This window comes from Cherax quadricarinatus, chromosome 62 (assembly GCF_038502225.1).
Source record: "Cherax quadricarinatus isolate ZL_2023a chromosome 62, ASM3850222v1, whole genome shotgun sequence".
Taxonomy (NCBI): domain Eukaryota; kingdom Metazoa; phylum Arthropoda; class Malacostraca; order Decapoda; family Parastacidae; genus Cherax; species Cherax quadricarinatus.
This window is the reverse complement of record NC_091353.1, coordinates 8,754,569-8,776,350: the sequence shown is the minus strand read 5'-3', so window position 1 is coordinate 8,776,350 and position 21,782 is coordinate 8,754,569. Positions and strand designations below refer to the sequence as shown.

General features: G+C 39.7%; 2 protein-coding genes across 5 annotated transcripts in view; one reads left to right on the top strand and one right to left on the bottom strand.

The window, feature by feature from the left end:
* Window positions 1-612, top strand: part of LOC128687258 (ATP-binding cassette sub-family C member 10) — a 48,498-nt gene extending 47,886 nt beyond the window's left edge. Inside the window, exon 29 of the mRNA XM_070098377.1 lies at window positions 428-612. Coding sequence (XP_069954478.1) covers window positions 428-530 — 103 coding nt within the window. The 3' untranslated portion in view covers window positions 531-612. The remainder of the gene's footprint in view (window positions 1-427) is intronic.
* Window positions 613-3,810: 3,198 nt separating this feature from the next.
* Window positions 3,811-21,782, bottom strand: part of Vps11 (vacuolar protein sorting 11) — an 81,084-nt gene continuing 63,112 nt past the window's right edge. Inside the window, exons 18-22 of one of the 4 annotated variants that reach the window (XM_070098379.1) lie at window positions 12,934-13,021; window positions 8,369-8,519; window positions 7,896-8,018; window positions 7,221-7,277; window positions 3,811-4,915 (exon numbers count right to left, since the gene is read on the bottom strand). In XM_070098379.1, coding sequence (XP_069954480.1) covers window positions 4,254-4,915; window positions 7,221-7,277; window positions 7,896-8,018; window positions 8,369-8,519; window positions 12,934-13,021 — 1,081 coding nt within the window. In that variant the 3' untranslated portion in view covers window positions 3,811-4,253. The remainder of the gene's footprint in view (window positions 4,916-7,220; window positions 7,278-7,895; window positions 8,019-8,368; window positions 8,520-12,933; window positions 13,022-21,782) is intronic. The other 3 variants (XM_070098378.1, XM_070098380.1, XM_070098381.1) reach the window with 3 other exon arrangements.

Below are 21,782 nucleotides of genomic sequence, written 5' to 3'. Positions count from 1 at the left end.
AGAGAAGCTGACAGTTCTTCAAAGTCTAAGAGAAGCTATGAAATGTTTATCATGAGTGAAAAGGTGTTAATTGTTGACATTGTGCATAATTCATCAATTTTAATTTATCATAGGTATGTAAAGGAAAAATAACTTGTATATAGGGTTCACTACTATCTGTGGTTTCAGTTACCCACACATCCCCTGCGGATACGGGGGAACTTTGTACTGCAGGATAAAAATCGAGTCAGGTTTCAAAAATCTCCAAGTGAGCCCATCTAGCAGGGAAATTTAAAAACTAGGAATTTTTATAATCAATTATGAAAGGCATCATAAACCATTTGCACAATGGTCATGCTAAATGATCATTTACCCTATTTTGGACATGTTAAAAATTCTACATGTAATGATGTTCACTTTTTTAATATATATTTTTTTTTTATTACAGAATTTTAGTGATGAGTGATGGAGAGATAGTGGAATGTGGACCCCCAACAGAACTGCTGTCTGATAGAAGCTCGATGTTCTACTCAATCGTTCAGTCACAGTGAGACCTGCTAACTGAAAAATTAAATAAAATTTGTGCTTAAGTATAAGAGCAGACAAAATTTTAATAAATTTTGTATGAGGATACATATGTTACATTATCCTTTACAAAATTCATTGCAAAATAGGAGTGCCAAACCATCCTGAACACAAGCACGTGGTATGGGACTTTTGATGGTTTGGCAGTCAGATGTCTGAAGCAAGTCATTTACTGTGTGAAATGTAAGTGACATCAATCTCTTCACCTTGTGCTCAAGTGGGAATAATGAAAAACAAAATTATAAATAAAATTCAGAATTACAGTATATTCGTATGTAAAATAACATTGTATGGTAATTTACAGCCGACTTTTAATAAGTTTTCATTCTTTGAATGAACAACTTTGATCAGTAGGCTCTGCAATATTGAATATTTCTTGAGCCTCTGAATTCTTTTATGTTATTTTCAGTAAATATTGTTTTATGTTGCTATTAACAATTGTGACATTAATTACTCTAGTGTATTTATTGATGATAATTGCTTTTATTTATGGTTTATTATTTTCTGTTGATAGTTGCTTGTACTGTTTAATATTTCATGAGGACCCAGATATATTTGTTTAGATGAGTAAAGGTAACAACTAGACATATGGAAATCTCACACTGTTGTGAACATGGTGTTGTGTGGATACACTGCCACTGAACCACCAGCTGTTCAAACATTACCCTTATGGGTTTAGTGCTTGGTTATAATTATATATGGTGTCCAAACGTTCTGAATGCAGACTAATAAAAGATCTGGCTTGGATTTTTGGTGGTACAGTGGTAGCATCTCTGCCTCCCATGTGAGCACAGTACGTTACTTACCGTTCAGTTGCACATTCAGATTAAATTGAAGTGAATACTGCCAATGTATACACGCCAGGTCTTGAGTTACTCAATGATACACGATCAGGCCAAAATTGTGGGCCTCATTAATAAAAGTGCATAAAGTTAGCCATTGCCCTTGAGCAAGCTAATTTTGGGGGGGTTTTCTACAAAAATATGTAAGCTATTATTTATTTTATTTATAGATATGAGTAAATCATATTTTTTTTATATTATCTATAGCATAGTGAAATATGCAAAACAGGTTCAGCTGCTTTGACTAAAAACCCATGACATTTCTAAGTTTGGGAGCAAGGGGCTAGTAACTCCTCCTGTATAAAGAAAAACTTTCGTTTTTCTTTTTAAATTTAAAAAGAATTTAGTGGGATACAGCTGTATAGCCCTTGTGGCTTAGCGCTTCTTTTTGATAATAATAATATTATTATTATTATCTTCAAAAAGAAGCGCTAAGCCACAAGGGCTATACAGCGCGATAATAATAATAATAGTGGGATACAGCTGGTTTATTAGAAAAAAATCTAAGTTTATCACCTTGTGACAAACTCATCATTATTATTATTATATTCATAACCATGTTGATGAATCTGCATCATTGGCAATACTGTAGCAATGTAAAAGAATTAAGCATTTTGAGAATTTTTTTCCCATTCCACCAAGCATTTGTGCCATGTGAAACTGTGTGTAACTATATCATAGCATATGCTACTCACATAAATTAAAAGTTTCACTGTTACTCAGTATTTATTTCATAACTGTATTAAGTAATAATTGCCTTGACCTGCCAGTGATAGTGTTACACTATATTATGCTTGTATTCTGTATAAAATACTGCATATATTAAATAATTTAAATTTATCCCAGAGTAAATGCGAGGAGCATTTGTGGATTTGGAAAATCTATTTAAGTGGATCAGGGACCAATGTGGCAGTGGTTGTATATATCTATATATATATATTATAGATTAGGTTATAAGTTGTTGAAAGCTGTAAATTTTTTTATTAAAGATTTAAAGTTTAATTTTTTTTTAAGGGAGGTTAACACTATATGACCCCTAAATACCAATGACTACTTGACTTCACTGATTGCTGGCCTCAAAGGTGATCATAATCTTATCTGTAAATTGTATTAACTACACCACCACTTAAGCAAGTGTAGTGGTTCCCAACTAACATTTTTTGCACGACTCTTATTTTATTTAACATGTCAAAATAAAATTTAATTGTGGGCAGTGGCAGCACTGCAGCACCCCATATTTTAACGCAATATTATCAATAATATTGAATATAATGAGTCTTTTTCTCTTTAATTGTTTCTTTATACTTTTACATTATATAATCCTTAAGCTTAATGTCAGTAGCCATCCTCTAGTACATGAAAAAATTACAAACATCCTTGTATGGAACTGTGTGCCAGGGCCTCTGTGTTTGGCTGTTGTGCGCATGCACACATGTCCAAGATAAAATGCTGCACGCTAGGTAGAGAGAGCACTGTCGCTGATGCAGTGCCGACCTTGTTGTGCAAGTGTAAGGTAGTGTTTCCTTTTAACTCAGCGACGTGTGTTGTGCTTAAAAACCATATACCATATTCTTAAATGCAAAGCACAAGAAGAAGAATGGATTTCGTTTTTAAATGAATGGATAAAGCTTGAACTGCATGCCCAAAATAACCTGCAGGCCCACAGCAACCTTCAGGCTCACAACAACCTTCAGGCCCACAGCAACCTTCAGGCCCACAGCAACCTTCAGGCCCACAGCAACCTTCAGCCCCACAGCAACCTTCAGGCTCAGAACAGCCTTCAGGACCACAGCAGCCTGCAGGCCCACAGCAGCCTTCAGGGCCAGAACAACCTTCAGGCCCACAGCAACCCTCAGGCTCACAGCAACCTTCAGGCCCACAGCAGCCTGCAGGCCCACAGAAACCTGTAAGCCCACATAAACCTGCAGGCCCACAGTAACCTGCAGGCCCACAGCAGGCTTCAAGCCCAGAGGAGCCTTCAGGCCCACAGCAACCTGCAGGTGAAGAGCAACCTTCAAGCCCACCAGAACCTGCAGACCCACAGCAACCTTCAACCAATTAAATTTTTTTTTTTTTTAACAAGTCGGCCGTCTCCCACCGAGGCAGAGTGACCCAAAAAGAAAGAAAATCCCCAAAAAGAAAATACTTTCATCATCATTCAACACTTTCACCTCACTCACACATAATCAATCTTTTTGCAGAGGTGTTTAGAACACAACAGTTTAGAAGCATATACGTATAAAGAGACACAACATATCCCTCCAAACTGCTAATATCCTGAAACCCCTCCTTTAGAGTGCAGGCATTGTACTTCCCATTTCCAGGACTCAAGTCCAGCTATATATAATATATATTAAAATATACAATAATAAAAATATGTATACAGGAGGAAAAACTAAGAGAATCAGTTTTGACACAAATACTATTCTCAGTTGGAGATAGAGATATACACATAGTCCAAAGAATAAAATAACTAATTTATAGGGGTAGAATTAGGCTACTTTAAGAGTTTTAGTAATGAAAACATATACAATTCTATAATTAATGGACAGACTGGCATTTTATTTAACGAGACTACAACAAATTCAGTATTGACTGATATACATGATGGACATATAATTACGTAATTAGAAGCAAAAGTCAGCCTGTAGGACATGCAAAGATGAGGATAGCTGCATATAAACAAGTGTATGTTTGGAAATATCTTAACAGATCAAATATTTCCTATATTTCAAGCAAAATCTCCAGTCATGTTATTCCACTATGGGCAAATCAAAATAATTTCTGGATTCATAGTATACCAAGCATTGCAAAATTGATAAAGCTTTCTTTGTATGCCATAAACATTCAAGATTCACCAAAGGGATTCAACTGAGAGTCATAATCATCTTTAGCAAAAGGGTTTTTCTCATCTGGACTCTTGCTATCAGGAGAGTCTTCAGCAAATGGGTTTTTAGATTCATCATATTCATCTGCAAAAGGATTGCCCTCCAACTGCTCTGTTTCAAACTCATTAGCAAAAGGATTACTACTACCCACATTCTCCTCCTGAAATGGGTTGTCAGTTAGAGTCTTTGGTCTTGAGAGGTGAGTGTTGGAAAGTGATGACGATATGCTCTCAACGGGGGAGCTTTTCGTGAAGTCTTTATCCATGCTGGGTGCCGGTGACCCAGTGATGTGATCTTGCAGGGATGGGCTACACTTACTGCTGCTTCCTCCCATTCTCACGGGCTCATTAGATATTAATTTTCTCTCAGCAACAGGAACAGCTATATTAGAAGTAACTCCCAGTCTCAGACGACCTTCTTGAGGACTCATTAAAATTGCACTTGGGGTTTCCTGACGGACTTTGTCATCTGCAGGAGGACTGGCAACTCTTGAGGTTCTATCTGGTGTAAATTGGGATAATCCACCACGGACCTCTGTTCGCAACCTGCTCTCTGGCTCAGATTCCATTACTCCCTGACCATGTCGCTCCCTCATCCTCAATCGTCCTTCCCCACCAACACCTGAAACAGAGTAACATGATATACTAAACAGTTCACAGAACAGGTGGGGCTCAAACTCATGGCAGAGCAAGTCACACTCCCAGGTTCTTTGGATAATAGATCAATAACTACACAATAAATATTCTAAGGTATCTTGACAAACTGACTGTATCCTTCCAAGGAAGGGTGACCTAAAAAGAAAAGCTTTTGTTTTTCTTTTTAAATTTAGAAATTTATACAGGAGAAGGGGTAACTAGCCCCTTGGTCCCAGCATTTTAGTCGCCTCTTATGACAGATAGCTTATGGAGGAAGGATTCTTCTCCACTTCCCCATGGAGTCTGAAGTATATGTAAGCAAAAAAGTAGAATATCATATCCTTCTTCATGCCATATTTTAAAATCTACCAGTCCAGCAGCTCTCCAGATTTACTTGATACAGTTCTAGCTACACATTGGCACCCCTCAAGGAAGGTTCCTTGATGTTGGTGAGGGGCTCTTGATTTAGGGAATTGGATCTGTGCTCCAGTTCCCCGAATTAAGCCTGAATGCCTTCCACATCCCCCCCCCAGGCGCTGTATAATCCTCCGGGTTTAGTGCTTCCCCTTGATTATAATAATAATAATACACATTGGCATAACTTATTATATTCAAGGAGAAGTATTAAACACTGGTAATACAGCACCATAAACTAAAGCAACCACACTATCTGTGTGATTATTATTTGGTAAGGAAACTTCAGATGATATTTTGGTCCATTCTGGATTATTATTATAAAGCAATCATAATAATCCTAGGTAGTAGGTTGGTAGACAGCAACCACCCAGGGAGGTACTACCGTCCTGTGGTAGTAGGATGGTAGACAGCAACCGCCCAGGGAGGTACTACCGTCCTGTGGTAGTAGGTTGGTAGACAGCAACCACCCAGGGAGGTACTACCGTCCTGTGGTAGTAGGTTGGTAGACAGCAACCACCCAGGGAGGTACTACCGTCCTGTGGTAGTAGGTTGGTAGACAGCAACCACCCAGGGAGGTACTACCGTCCTGTGGTAGTAGGTTGGTAGACAGCAACCACCCAGGGAGGTACTACTGTCCTGTGGTAGTAGGTTGGTAGACAGCAACCACCCAGGGAGGTACTACCGTCCTGTGGTAGTAGGTTGGTAGACAGCAACCACCCAGGGAGGTACTACCGTCCTGCCAAGTGAGTGTAAAACGAAAGCCTGTAATTGTTTTACATGATGGTAGGATTGCTGATGTCCATTTTTCTGTCTCATAAATATGCAAGGTTTCAGGTATGTCTTGCTACTTCTACTTACACTTAGGTCACACTACACATACATGTACAAGCATATACATGTATATACACACCCCTCTGGGTTTTCTTCTATTTTCTTATTAGTTCTTGTTCTTGTTTATTTCCTCTTATCTCCATGGGGAAGTGGAACAGAATTCTTCCTCCGTAAGCTATGCGTGTTGTAAGAGTTGACTAAAATGCTAGAAGCAAGGGGCTTGTAACCCCTTCTCCTGTATAAATTACTAAATTTAAAAAGAGAAACTTTTGTTTTTCTTTTTGGGCCACCCTGCCTCGGTGGGATACAGCCGGTTTGTTGAAAGAAGAAGAAGATTTACTTTTATGTAGGTAGTAGGTTGGTAGACAGCAACCGCCCAGAGAGGCACTACCGTCCTGCCAAGTGTGTGTAAAACGAAATTCTGTAATTGTTTTACATGATGTTAGGATTGCTGGTGTCCTTTTTTTTCTGTCTTAAACATGCAAAATTTCAGGTACGTCTGCTACTTCTACTTACACTTAGGTCACGCTACACATACATGTACAAGCACATATATACACACTTCTCAGGATTTTCTTCTGTTTTCTTTCTAGTTGTTGTTGCTGTATAGTCCTTGTGGCTTAGCGCTTCTTTTTGATTATAATAATAATAATCTAGTTCTTGTTCTTGTTTATTTCCTCTTATCTCCATGGGGAAGTGGAACAGAATTCTTCCTCTGTAAGCTATGCGTGTTGTAAGAGTTCACTAAAATGCCAGGAGCAAGGGGCTTGTAACCCCTTCTCCTGTATAAATTACTAAAGAGAAACTTTTGTTTTTCTTTTTGGGCCACCCTGCCTTGGTGGGATACAGCCGGTTTGATGAAAAAAAAAATCATGATAATGGATGAAACAATGTGCAGTATTTTTTGAGAGAATTATCATCATGCATGTTAAGCGCAAGATATGGGGGAGGCTTGATCCTCCACTGCTGAGTACCAGACAGACGTGCTTCCTATTCGTACTCACTTAGATGTACTATTTTCTGAGAGAGAGTGTTCAACTCACCCACTGGGCCTTGGCTGACCCTCTCCAGCACTCGCAGTCTGCCTTCAGGCTCCGGAACTGAAATGCATGAAACGTGGAACCTACAACAAACATTGATAATAAATTATTGAAATTTATTGTGACATAGTGTACTTATGCTATGCCATTTAGTTACAACTAAACCAGGAATGACAGGAAAATTAATGAAAATCTAGAATATTTCCTTGGCTATACAAAACAGTACAATAAAGCAAGTCTATAACAAAGCAGTATCTGACAGATACATTGATAAAACTATAGACTCATGAAATACTGATACAAAAGTTACAACAAATGTTAAGTATTTGAAGACAACTGCTATATTAATAAAAAACAGCCATATTAACAAAAAAACAGTTATATTAACTGAAAAAAAAGCCAAATGACAGAAAACAGTGATATTAACTAACAGACAACAGTGATAAAATAGAAAACCATTATATTAACCAATGGAAAACCAAGTTAATGGATGGCTCACCTTGGCTGCTCAATAATTGCCGAAGGAAACCGGTTTATCACTACAAATGATATAAATCCGGAAACAATTCAATTGCTATGTCTCATAAAATTACCAAATACACCTTTTACCTTTCAGTGCACGATTTAATTAATGATGGCCTAACTCCACTGAAACTGAAATCTAGCAGTGAGACTCACCAACCATCCCCTTGGCATGTTTGGGACGTATCTCAGTAGCCCTGATACGGGCCTCTGAGGCAAAGTCTTTCACATTCTGTTCTACATTTACTGCAACTGCATGCGGTGCAACTTTATTCTGATCTAGTAAAGTTAAAGAAAAGTAAATATCAAAATGATACATAATGCAAAAATAACATGGAGAAGTACGTACTACTGTTGCAGGGTACAGTACTGGTACTGTACAAAAATGTTACTTAGTAAAATCTCTACGATAAAATTAGTATTATGTGGTTCAAACATCTATACAAAATACTTTAAAATCACTTTACATAAAAAAACCTAAATAAAAATCTATTATTATTTAACAAAAGTGCTGCAATATTTTAAGGCAAATAAAAAAAAAATGAATATAGTAACTCGAAAATTAACAAAATATCTTTAAAAGAGAGTGAGAGAAAACCAGGGGTAACTATACAAAGGCAACTGCTTACTTTTAGTGGTATTAAGTGGAGGGTACATTGCAGCTAGGGAATGGAGATGGGTAAACACCCCTCGTCCTAAGTAGTCAGCCACCACTGAAAATGAATCTGCTGATCGCTCTAGCTGCTCGTGGAACTGATCATGTTGGCTGCGGTGCGTCTCCTAAGGAGTAACAATATAATCATAACTAAGTGCTAAACCCATAAGGATCTGGAGTTTACCTGGATCACCCTAAGGTGTAGCAAATTTTCATTCCAGAAATTTTAACATCCTTTGTCGACTTGTAAGTCTACCAATATACAAGGAAGGGTGACTGTGTTACATACCAGTTCTTGATACTTCATTTGGCAAGACAGTGATAACAGATAACTAGTTAACTACTTATGTTTAAGTACAAAAACACTTGTGCCACAATATGTATCAAAAGAGTTTACAAAGTAGTCATATTATCAAAGGAAGAGTAACATTCGTATCTTTAATCTTATATGAAGAGCCATACTTGTACTGCTTATTCAGCCCAAGGTATGTTAGAGGATCGATCCTCTGCCTACTAATTGTAAGATAGACATACTGCTGAACTGTGCTCACTTAAGTAGTAGGATGTGGGGTCCACGCTCACTGGTGTGGCAAACTGCGGTACAGTATCAGTCCTCTTTCTTAAAGATAGTAATACTGTAGCTGGAACAATTCAGAATTAACCTACACTTTAAAAAGGAAATTTTAATTCATATTCTGGTATATCCTGGACTATTACTTATTAAAAATGTGACTTGATTATGAAACAGAATGAACCAAAATAGTCTAAAATTTCCTCTCCAAAGCATAGGTTTTTTTTTTTTTCAACAAGTCGACCGTCTCCCACCGAGGCAGGGTGACCCAAAAAAGAAACAAAATCCCCAAAAAGAAAATACTTTCATCATCATTCAACACTTTCACCACACTCGCACATTATCACTGTTTTTGCAGAGGTGCTCAGAATACAACAGTTTAGAAGCATACACATATAAAGATACACAACATATCCCTCCAAACTGCCAATATCCCAAAACCCCTCCTTTAAAGTGCAGGCATTGTACTTCCCATTTCCAGGACTCAAGTCCAACTATATGAAAATAACCGGTTTCCCTGAATCCCTTCACTAAATATTACCCTGCTCACACTCCAACAGATCGTCAGGTCCCAAGTACCATTCGTCTCCATTCACTCCTATCTAACACGCTCACGCACGCTTGCTGGAAGTCCAAGCCCCTTGCACACAAAACCTCCTTTACCCCCTCTCTCCAACCCTTTCGAGGACGACCCCTACCCCGCCTTCCTTCCCCTATAGATTTATATGCTTTCCATGTCATTCTACTTTGATCCATTCTCTCTAAATGACCAAACCACCTCAACAACCCCTCTTCTGCCCTCTGACTAATACTTTTATTAACTCCACACCTTTTCCTAATTTCCACACTCTGAATTTTCTGCATAATATTTACACCACACATTGCCCTTAAACAGGACATCTCCACTGCCTCCAACCGTCTCCTCGCTGCTGCATTTACCACCCAAGCTTCACACCCATATAAGAGTGTTGGTACTACTATACTTTCATACATTCCCTTCTTTGCCTCCATAAATAACGTTTTTTGACTCCACATATACCTCAACGCACCACTCGCCATTCTTCCCTCATCAATTCTATGATTAACCTCATCCTTCATAAATCCATCCGCCGACACGTCAACTCCCAAGTATCTGAAAACATTCACTTCTTCCATACTCCTCCTCCCCAATTTGATATCCAATTTTTCTTTATCTAAATCATTTGACACCCTCATCACCTTACTCTTTTCTATGTTCACTTTCAACTTTCTACCTTTACACACATTCCCAAACTCATCCACTAACCTTTGCAATTTTTCTTTAGAATCTCCCATAAGCACAGTATCATCAGCAAAAAGTAACTGTGTCAATTCCCATTTTGAATTTGATTCCCCAAAATTTAATCCCACCCCTCTCCCGAACACCCTAGCATTTACTTCCTTTACAACCCCATCTATAAATATATTAAACAACCATGGTGACATTACACATCCCTGTCTAAGACCTACTTTTACCGGGAAGTAGTCTCCCTCTCTTCTACACACCCTAACCTGAGCCTCACTATCCTCATAAAAACTCTTTACAGCATTTAATAACTTACCACCTATTCCATATACTTGCAACATCTGCCACATTGCTCCTCTATCCACTCTATCATATGCCTTTTCTAAATCCATAAATGCAATAAAAACTTCCCTACCTTTATCTAAATACTGTTCACATATATGCTTCAATGTAAACACTTGATCTACACATCCCCTACCCACTCTGAAACCTCCTTGCTCATCCGCAATCCTACATTCTGTCTTACCTCTAATTCTTTCAATTATAACCCTACCGTACACTTTTCCTGGTATACTCAGTAAACTTATTCCTCTATAAGTTTTACAGTCTCTTTTGTCCCCTTTCCCTTTATATAAAGGGACTACACATGCTCTCCACCAATCCCTAGGTACCTTCCCCTCTTTCATACATTTATTAAACAAAAGTACCAACCACTCCAACACTATATCCCCCCCTGCTTTTAACATTTCTGTCATGATCCCATCAGTTCCAGCTGCTTTACCCCCTTTCATTTTACGTAATGCCTCACGTATCTCCCCCACACTTACATTCTGCTCTTCTTCACTCCTAAAAGATGGTATACCTCCCTGACCAGTGCATGAAATTACTGCCTCTGTTTCTTCCTTAACATTTAAAAGTTCCTCAAAATATTCTCGCCATCTACCTAATACCTCCATCTCCCCATCTACTAACTCCCCTACTCTGTTTTTAACTGACAAATCCATACTTTCCCTAGGCTTTCTTAACTTGTTTAACTCACTCCAAAATTTTTTTCTTTTCATTAAAATTTCTTGACAGTGCCTCTCCCACTCTATCATCTGCTCTCCTTTTGCACTCTCTCACCACTCTCTTTACCTTTCTTTTACTCTCCATATACTCTGCTCTTCTTATAACACTTCTGCTTTGTAAAAACCTCTCATAAGCTACCTTTTTCTCTTTTATCACACCCTTTACTTCATCATTCCACCAATCACTCCTCTTTCCTCCTGCCCCCACCCTCCTATAACCACAAACTTCTGCCCCACATTCTAATACTGCATTTTTAAAACTATTCCAACCCTCTTCAACCCCCCCACTACTCATCTTTGCACTAGCCTACCTTTCTGCCAATAGTCGCTTATATCTCACCCGAACTTCCTCCTCCCTTAGTTTATATACACTTTCACCTCCCTCTTACTTGTTGTTGCCACCTTCCTCTTTTCCCATCTACCTCTTACTCTAACTAGCTACAACTAAATAATGATCCGATATATCAGTTGCCCCTCTATAAACATGTACATCCTGGAGCCTACCCATCAACCTTTTATCCACCAATACATAATCCAATGAACTACTTTCATTATGTGCTACATCATACCTTGTATATTTATTTATCCTCTTTTTCATAAAATATGTATTACTTATTACCAAATCTCTTTCTACACATAGCTCAATTAAAGGCTCCCCATTTACATTTACCCCTGGCACCCCAAATTTACCTACTACTCCCTCCATAACATTTTTACCCACTTTAGCATTGAAATCCCCAACCACCATTACTCTCACACTTGATTCAAAACTCCCCACACATTCACTCAACATTTCCCAAAATCTCTCTCTCTCCTCTACACTTCTCTTTTCTCCAGGTGCATACACGCTTATTATAACCCACTTTTCACATCCAATCTTTATTTTACTCCACATAATCCTTGAATTAATACATTTATAGTCCCTCTTTTCCTGCCATAGCTTATCCTTCAACATTATTGCTACTCCTTCTTTAGCTCTAACTCTATTTGAAACCCCTGACCTAATCCCATTTATTCCTCTCCACTGAAACTCTCCCACCCCCTTTAGCTTTGTTTCACTTAAAGCAAGGACATCCAGCTTCTTCTCATTCATAACATCCACAATCATCTCTTTCTTGTCATCTGCACAACATCCACGCACATTCAGACTTCCCACTTTGACAATTTTCTTCTTATTCTTTTCAGTAATCTTTACAGGAAAAGGGGTTACTAGCCCATTGTTCCCGGCATTTTAGTTGACTTTTACAACACGCATGGCTTACGGAGGAAAGATTCTTATTCCACTTCCCCATGGATATAAAAGGAAAAGTAATAAGACCAAGAACTATTAAGATAAAATCAAAGAAAACTCAGATGAGTGTGTATAAATAAATGTGTACATGTGTAGTGTGACCTAAGTGTAAGTAGAAGTAGCAAGACATACCTGTAATCTTGCACATTTATGAGACAGACAAAAGACATCAGCAATCCTACCATCATGTAAAACAATCACAGGCTTTCGTTTTACACTCACTTGGCAGGACGGTAGTACCTCCCTGGGTGGTTGCTGTCTACCAACCTACTACCATAGGTATGTTGAGAATTCTTTCCTTGTCTCATTCCTAAAGCATGTGACCTCACTCAAAAATATGACACACCTGAGCCTTGATAACTTCCAACATCTTCTTGTTTTCAGGTAAGCAGACAGGGCAGTCAGAGTCACTCTCACTGTAGCTCTCAAAGCAACTGTGAAACAAATGAATACATTTTAACCAAGTGATCATAGTACATGTATATATATTAAAAATTTGTACTTATTGGGTAAATTCAGTAAACACTTATCTTTAATTCCTGTATGTTTCTTAAAAGCTCTTTTTTTTTTTTTTTTTGTAGTATTTTTAATTTAGGAGGCCTGGTCAGAGACTGAGCTATTATGTCAATGATCCCTCTGACCATTAATACATACAGGCGGCCGAACTTTACAGTGCCTCGCTTTACAGTGCCTCGCTTTACAGTGCCTCGCTTTACAGTGCCTTGCTTTACAGTGTTTCGCTAATACAGCGGTTTTTAATTATACGCATTCTTCACTTATTTAGCCTTCCTACAATAAATATATTCACCACTCACTGTAAGTTAAGGATGAAAATATTTTAAGGTAAGCAATGTGTGTACTGTATATGCATTTTTTAGGCCTATCTATATTGCTCACTTAATATATGAAAGTGAAAAAACCCATGATTCACTTTACAGTGATTTTTGCTATAAGTGTGGCCCCACCTGTATAATTACATATAGATATTAAATTCATAGAGAGATATTAAGTTCACAGAAAGATGCTAAGAAGTTTAGCAGTACTGTCCATTATCAAGAGAAGTCAAAAAGAAATCTATTATGAACGATAAACATAATTTGTAAGAATAATCCTTCAACAACATAAGCCTTTTTCAACACATTTTATTCTTCCTTCATTTAAAATGCTTATTCTATATACAGTACAGTATATCATATCTATTTATTAATAGTTCCAGTATTGCTGCCTCTATGCCTTAGTCTTAGATACAGTCACCTAAATTGAAAAGGAAATATAGAAAGAAAACTAGTGTAGAATAATAGGTCTCCCTCATACGTGTTTTCAACTTTCACGGGCTTCACACATTCGCAAATTCCCAACCGCCAAATTTCCAGCCGCCAAATCATGTTTAAGTTTCCCGCCACCTGTGAGTCCCTACTACCCTCCCTCCGACCCCGGCAACTGGTAGCCAGCCCTCCCACCACTCAGTGTGGTGAGTGTTTTGTTCATTATTTGCTATTAAACTACAGTATAAATAATGTAAACCCATTCATGACTGCATATTGGAATGGCTATTCGGACAGGTATTGGACGGTGACATCATGTGTTTACTCTTGAACACAGCAAAGAATCAAACATTTCTGCTACTGCTAATAACAACAACAGTAATAATAATACTAATAATAATAATAATAATAATAATAATAACAATAAATACGATAGAATTGAAGAAGGAAATTGTGCAAAAATACGAGGGAGTGGTTGACACATTGCCAGTGTGGCTTTGTTTTTCTGGAGTGAGCATTAGTCTCTGTGCTCTTCCAAACATTTCACAATAATTCATTGTGTTTGGTGCTTGTAGATTGAGTGCGATTGGAGTGGTAGAGGCAGTGGTTGAGGAAGCGGTTGAGGCAGTGGGTGAGGCAGCAGTTGAAACAGCGGTTGAGGCAATGGTAGAGGCAGCGGTTGAGGCAGTGGGTGAGGCAGTGGTTGAGGCAGCGGTTGAGGCAACGGTTGAGGCAATGGTAGAGGCAGCGGTTGAGGCAACGGTTGAGGCAGTGGGTGAGGCAGTGGTTGAGGCAGCGGTTGAGGCAACGGTTGAGGCAATGGTAGAGGCAGCGGTTGAGGCAACGGTTGAGGCAGTGGGTGAGGCAGTGGTTGAGGCAGCGGTTGAGGCAACGGTTGAGGCAATGGTAGAGGCAGCGGTTGAGGCAACGGTTGAGGCAGTGGGTGAGGCAGTGGTTGAGGCAGCGGTTGAGGCAACGGTTGAGGCAATGGTAGAGGCAGCGGTTGAGGCAACGGTTGAGGCAGTGGGTGAGGCAGTGGTTGAGGCAGCGGTTGAGGCAACGGTTGAGTCAATGGTAGAGGCAGCGGTTGAGGCAACGGTTGAGGCAGTGGGTGAGGCAGTGGTTGAGGCAGCGGTTGAGGCAACGGTTGAGTCAATGGTAGAGGCAGCGGTTGAGGCAACGGTTGAGGCAGTGGGTGAGGCAGTGGTTGAGGCAGCGGTTGAGGCAACGGTTGAGTCAATGGTAGAGGCAGCGGTTGAGGCAACGGTTGAGGCAGTGGGTGAGGCAGTGGTTGAGGCAGCGGTTGAGGCAGCGGTTGAGGCAATGGTAGAGGCAGCGGTTGAGGCAATGGTAGAGGCAGCGGTTGAGGCAACGGTTGAGGCAGTGGGTGAGGCAGTGGTTGAGGCAGCGGTTGAGGCAATGGTAGAGGCAGCGGTTGAGGCAACGGTTGAGGCAGTGGGTGAGGCAGTGGTTGAGGCAGCGGTTGAGGCAGCGGTTGAGGCAATGGTAGAGGCAGCGGTTGAGGCAATGGTAGAGGCAGCGGTTGAGGCAACGGTTGAGGCAGTGGGTGAGGCAGTGGTTGAGGCAGCGGTTGAGGCAATGGTAGAGGCAGCGGTTGAGGCAATGGTTGAGGCAGTGGGTGAGGCAGTGGTTGAGGCAGCGGTTGAGGCAATGGTAGAGGCAGCGGTTGAGGCAACGGTTGAGGCAGTGGGTGAGGCAGTGGTTGAGGCAATGGTAGAGGCAGCGGTTGAGGCAATGGTAGAGGCAGCGGTTGAGGCAACGGTTGAGGCAGTGGGTGAGGCAGTGGTTGAGGCAGTGGTTGAGGCAGCGGTTGAGGCAGGTATTTAATAACATACATGTTAATAATAATAATAATAATAATAATAATAATAATAATAATAATAAATGTTATTAATAATAACATGTACTATTATTATTTATAACATATATGTTATTAAATACCGCTGCTTCAACCGCTGCCTCAACCGCTGCCTCAACCGCAGCCTCAACCGCTGCCTCAACCACTGCCTCAACTTCTTCCTCAACCACTGCCTCTACCACTCCAGTCGCACTCAATCTACAAGCACCAAACACAATGAATTATTGTGAAATGTTTGGAAGAGCACAGAGACTAATGCTCACTTAAGCATAAACAAAGCCACACTGACAATGTGTCAACCACTCCCTCGTATTTTTGTACAATTTCCTTCTTCAATTCTATTGTATTTATTATTATTATTACTAATGTTATTATTAGCAGTAGCAGAAATGTTTGATTCTTTGCTGTGTTCAAGAGTAATCACATGATGTCACCGTCCAATACCTGTCTGAATAGCCATTCCAATATGCAGTCATGAATGGGTTTATATTTATACTGTAGTTTAATAGCAAATAATGAACAAACAAAACACTCACCACACTGATGGGAGGGCTGGCTGCCAGTTGCGGGGGTCGGAGGGAGGGTAGTAGGGACTCGCAGTGGTTGAGGAAGTGGTGGAGGCAGTGGTGGAGGCAGTGGTATTTAATAACATACATGTTATTAACCCTTTGAGGGTCGACAGGCCCTCTCCGAAACTCGTTCTCAGGGTCGGCCAAATTTAAAAAAAAAAAATTATTTTCTCTTATGAAAAGATAGAGAATCTTTTCCCGATCATAACGACACCAAAAGTTTGAAATTTGATAGAAAACTTACGGAATTATGCTCTCGCAAAGTTAGCGGTCTCGGCGATGTTTACGCATCGGCGATTTTGCCCACTTTGAGCCCCATTTTCGGCCAATTTCACTGTACTAGTCGACAAAAAACATGAATATTTCGCTAGAACTCCATTTTTTCTATCGAATGGGTGCAAGAAACCACCCATTTATAAATTCTACTATCCAGTACAGTGGTCAGAATTTAGCAATTTTGCCAATTTCACACAAATTTCAAAAGATGCCAATTTCCGAATAGGGTCCAGAATAAACAAGAAAGACATTCCTGGCACTAAAATGACATTTCCTCTAGTCATTAGTCACGTCTCAAGGCCCCTCTTATATTCTTTTGCTTTCCACTTTGAATTTTTATTTTCACAAAAAATATAAGATTTACTGTTATGCAGACTACTGCATTAGTGTAAAAAATGGTATAAATATTATTGGTGCACTTGTGAAAGAATATTAGACTCACCAGTTGACGTGTATTGCACGCTTGGCACGATTTGTTTACTTTTGAAGTTTGCTAAAAATCGAACATTTCTGCTACTTTGAGCTCAATTTCAAGGCACCTTTCATTGTAAAACCAGTCAAAATCATCTCAATTTCAGTAATATGTCTTCCATTCTATAAAATGAGACCAAGAAAACTAGAATACAACAATAAATACCATACGAAAATACACTGCAAAGTCGCTGATTTATTAAAAAAAAAGGGTCAAAGTTTTTTTTCTCTCATTATGCACTGTGTGCTGCAGGATTTTTTTTAGACTGTGCACACTGACCACATAGACCCATTCTTTCATATGAAGGCCTACCAGCTTTCTCCCACTAGATTTGAGGCCGCTAGAATTTATGAGTACTAGTACGTCAAAAACCCCTACGCGTAAGACGTACTAGTACGACGAAAACCCTCAAAGGGTTAAAGCATAACATGTATGTATTTAGTACAATTTACAACGTTTTCATGTATTTTATGATTGTTCATGGTTCAACAAGTTAAGGAAGCAGTACTGTATTATATTTCCCTACAATATACTGGGGCACCAAACATTCGTGATTTTTCAACATTCACGATGCTCTTGATCCCCTAACCCTCGCGAATGTTGAGGGAGACCTAATTCACATTAAGAACTAACCCATGTAAGTCATCCAGCGCAAGACGTGGTGGAGGCTTGATCCTCCATTTGCTGAGCACTAGATGCGCTTCTTATGTGTACTCGCCTACACAGGAAAATAAGGAAAATTACGTATATACTAAAAGTAAAAATTTGTAAGATGCACCTGTCATCTTGTTTTAAATTCCATACATAAAATAATCTGACCTAAAAAAATTTTTACCTCCTAATTATTTTTCAGTATACTTTTTTTTTTTTTTAACTAGTCGGCCGTCTCAAACTGAGGCAGGGTGACCCAAAAAGAAAAAGAAAGAAAATCCCCAAAAAGAAAATACTTTCATCATCATTCAACTCTTTCACCTCACTCACACATAATCACTGTTTTTGCAGATTATTATTATTATAATCAAAAAGAAGCGCTAAGCCACAAGGACTATACAGCTGTTTTTGCAGAGGTGCCCAGAATACAACAGTTAAGAAGTATATACGTATAAAGATACACAATATACCCCTCCAAACTGCCAATATCCCGAACCCCTCCTTAAGAGTCCAGGCATTGTACTTCCCATTTCCAGGACTCAAGTCCGGCTATATAAAAATAACCAGTTTCCCTGAATCCCTTCACTAAATATTACCCTGCTCACACTCCAACAGATCGTCAGGTCCCAAATACCATTCATCTCCATTCACTCCTATCGAACACGCTCACGCACGCCTGCTGGAAGACAAAGCCCCTTGCCCACAAAACCTCCCTTACCCCTTCCTTCCAACCTTTTCAAGGATGACCCCTACCCCGCCTTCCTTCCCCTACAGATTTAAATGCTCTCCATATCATTCTACTTTGATCCATTCTCTCTAAATGACCAAACCACCTCAACAATCCCTCTTCAGCCCTCTGACTAATACTTTTATTAACTCCACACCTTCTCCTAATTTCCACACTCCAAATTTTCTGCATAATATTTACACCACACATTGCCCTTAGACAGGACATCTCCACTGCCTCCAACCACCTCCTCGCTGCTGCATTCACAACCCAAGCTTCACACCCATATAAGAGTGTTGGTACTACTATACTTTCATACATTCCCTTCTTTGCCTCCACAGATAACGTTTTTTGTCTCCACATATACCTCAACGCACCACTCACCTTTTTTCCCTCATCAATTCTATGACTAACCTCATCCTTCATAAATCCATCCGCCGACACGTCAACTCCCATGTATCTGAAAACATTCACTTCTTCCATACTCCTCCTCCCGAATTTGATATCCAGTTTTTCTTTATCTAAATCATTTGATACCCTCATCACCTTACTCTTTTCTATGTTCACTTTCAACTTTCTACCTTTACACACACTCCCAAACTCGTCCACTAACCTTTGCAATTTTTCTTTAGAATCTCCCATAAGCACAGTATCATCAGCAAAAAGCAACTGTGTCACTTCCCATTTTGTATTTGATTCCCCATAATTTAATCCCACCCCTCTCCCAAACACCCTGGCATTTACTTCTTTTACAACCCCATCTATAAATATATTAAACAACCATGGTGACATTACACATCCCTGTCTAAGACCTACTTTTACTGGGAAAATATTCTCCCTCTCTTCTACACACCCTAACCTGAGCCTCACTATCCTCATAAAAACTCTTTACAGCATTTAGTAACTTACCACCTATTCCATATACAGTGGACCCTCGAGTTTCGGCAGCCTCAACTTTCGTGAAATTCGACCTTCGGCGAGTTTTTTTGGCAAAATTTGGCCTCGAGTTTCGTGATTAGACTCGTGTTTCGGCGACCATCTGGTACCCGTCTGCCTGTCACCACGCACACCAAGCCAGTCTCCCACGCCATTCATGCTCAGTGTGCCATTGTTTACCAACATGTGACCATCACCCCATGGGTTCATACAATACATTTCATAATAATCCATTGTTTTTTGTGCTTGGAACTGCTAAATAAGTCATCATGGACCCAAGGAAAGCTAGTGCAAGCCCTTTGGTAAATAAAGTGAGGAACACGATCCAGAGGGATTTTGAAGGGTTTGAGGCAGACCCTGTCCCTGCCGACCCTCTGCCTGTTGTGGAAGGTGTTGTGGCATTGGGGAAGTCCATGGGGTTGGAGGTGAGTGACAGGGATGTGGAAGAGTTGGTGGAGGACCACAGGGAAGAGCTAACCACTGATGAACTGCAAGAGCTTCAACTGGAACAGCATCAGGCCACAGCCGAGGAACTTGCTTCAGAGGAGGAGGAAAAGAGAGTGAAGGAGGTTCTTTCTTCAGTGATTAAGGACATGTGTGGAATGTGGAATGAGTTGCAAAGTTTTGTTGAAAAGTATCACCCTGACCAAGCTGAAACAAGCCATATCTGCAACATGTACAATGACAGTATTGTGTCCCACTTCAGGGAAATCTTAAAGAAACGCCAGAAAAAGACCTCTCTGGACAGATATTGTGTGCGACAGGGGTCCAGTGACTCTCAAGTTGTTCCCAGTGGCATTAAAAGAAGAAGGGAAGTAACCTCAGATAAGGACTTGCTACCTAAAGTCCTAATGGAAGGAAATTCTCCTTCCAAACAATAGTGTACACCTTCCTCCTATCCCCTCCTCCCGTCTTCCATCCACCCGGAAGTCTTCAGTAAAGGTAAGTGTAATGTTATTATTATTTTTTATATGCATGTACTTGATTTTTCATTGATTTCAGTATATAAATCTTTATTTAATTTAAAGAAAAAATATTTTATTTTAATATTTTTGGGTGTCTGGAATGGATTAATTTTATTTCCATTATTTCTTATGGGGAAAATGGTTTCGAGTTTCGTGAATTTCGACTTTCGGCAGGCTCTGTGGAATGGATTAATCACAAAACTCGAGGGTCCACTGTACTTGCAACATCTGCCACATTTCTCCCCTATCCACTCTATCATATGCCTTTTCTAAATCCATAAATGCAATAAAAACTTCCCTACCTTTATCTAAATACTGTTCACATATATGCCTTAATGTAAACACTTGATCTACACATCCCCTACCCACTCTGAAACCTCCTTGCTCATCCGCAATCCTACATTCTGTCTTACCTCTAATTCTTTCAATTATAACCCTACCGTACACTTTTCCTGGTATACTCAGTAAACTAATTCCTCTAAAATTTTTACAATCTCTTTTGTCCCCCTTCCCCTCTTTCATACATTTATTAAACAAAAATACCAACCACTCCAACACTATATCCCCCCTGCTTTTAACATTTCTGTCATGATCCCGTCAGTTCCAGCTGCTTTACCCCCTTTCATTCTACGTAATGCCTCACGCACCTCCCCCACACTCACATCCTGTTCTTCTTCACTCCTAAAAGATGGTATACCTCCCTGGCAAGTGCATGAAATTACCGCCTCCCTTTCTTTGTTGACATTTAAAAGTTCCTCAAAATATTCTCGCCATCTATCCAAAACCTCCTTCTCCCTATCTACTAACTCCCCTACTCTGTTTTTAACTGACAAATCCATTTGTTCCCTAGGCTTTCTTAACTTGTTTAACTCCAAAATTTTTTCTTATTTTCATTAAAATTTCTTGACAGTGTCTCTCCCACTCTATCATCTGCTCTCCTTTTGCACTCTCTCACCACTCTCTTCGCATTTCTTTTACTCTCCATATACTCTACTCTTCTTCTAACACTTCTGCTTTGTAAAAGCCTCTCATAAGCTAACATTTTCTCTTTTATCACACCTTTTACTTCATCATTCCACCAGTCACTCCTCTTTCCTCCTGCACCCACCCTCCTATAACCACAAACTTCTGCCCCACATTCTAATACTACATTTTTAAAACTATTCCAACCCTCCCCACTACTCATACTTGCACCAGTCCACCTTTCTCCACAGATACCTCAAAGTACCACTCAATTCTATGGTTAACCTCATCCTTCATAAACCCATCTGCTGACAAGTCAACTCCCAAATATCTGAAAACATTCACTTCTTCCATACTCTCTCTCTCCAATGTGATATCCAATTTTTCTTTATCTAAATCATTTGATACCCTCATCACCTTACTCTTACCTATGTTCACTTTCAACTTTCCACCTTTATACACCTCCCAAATTTATCTACCCAGATTTAAATG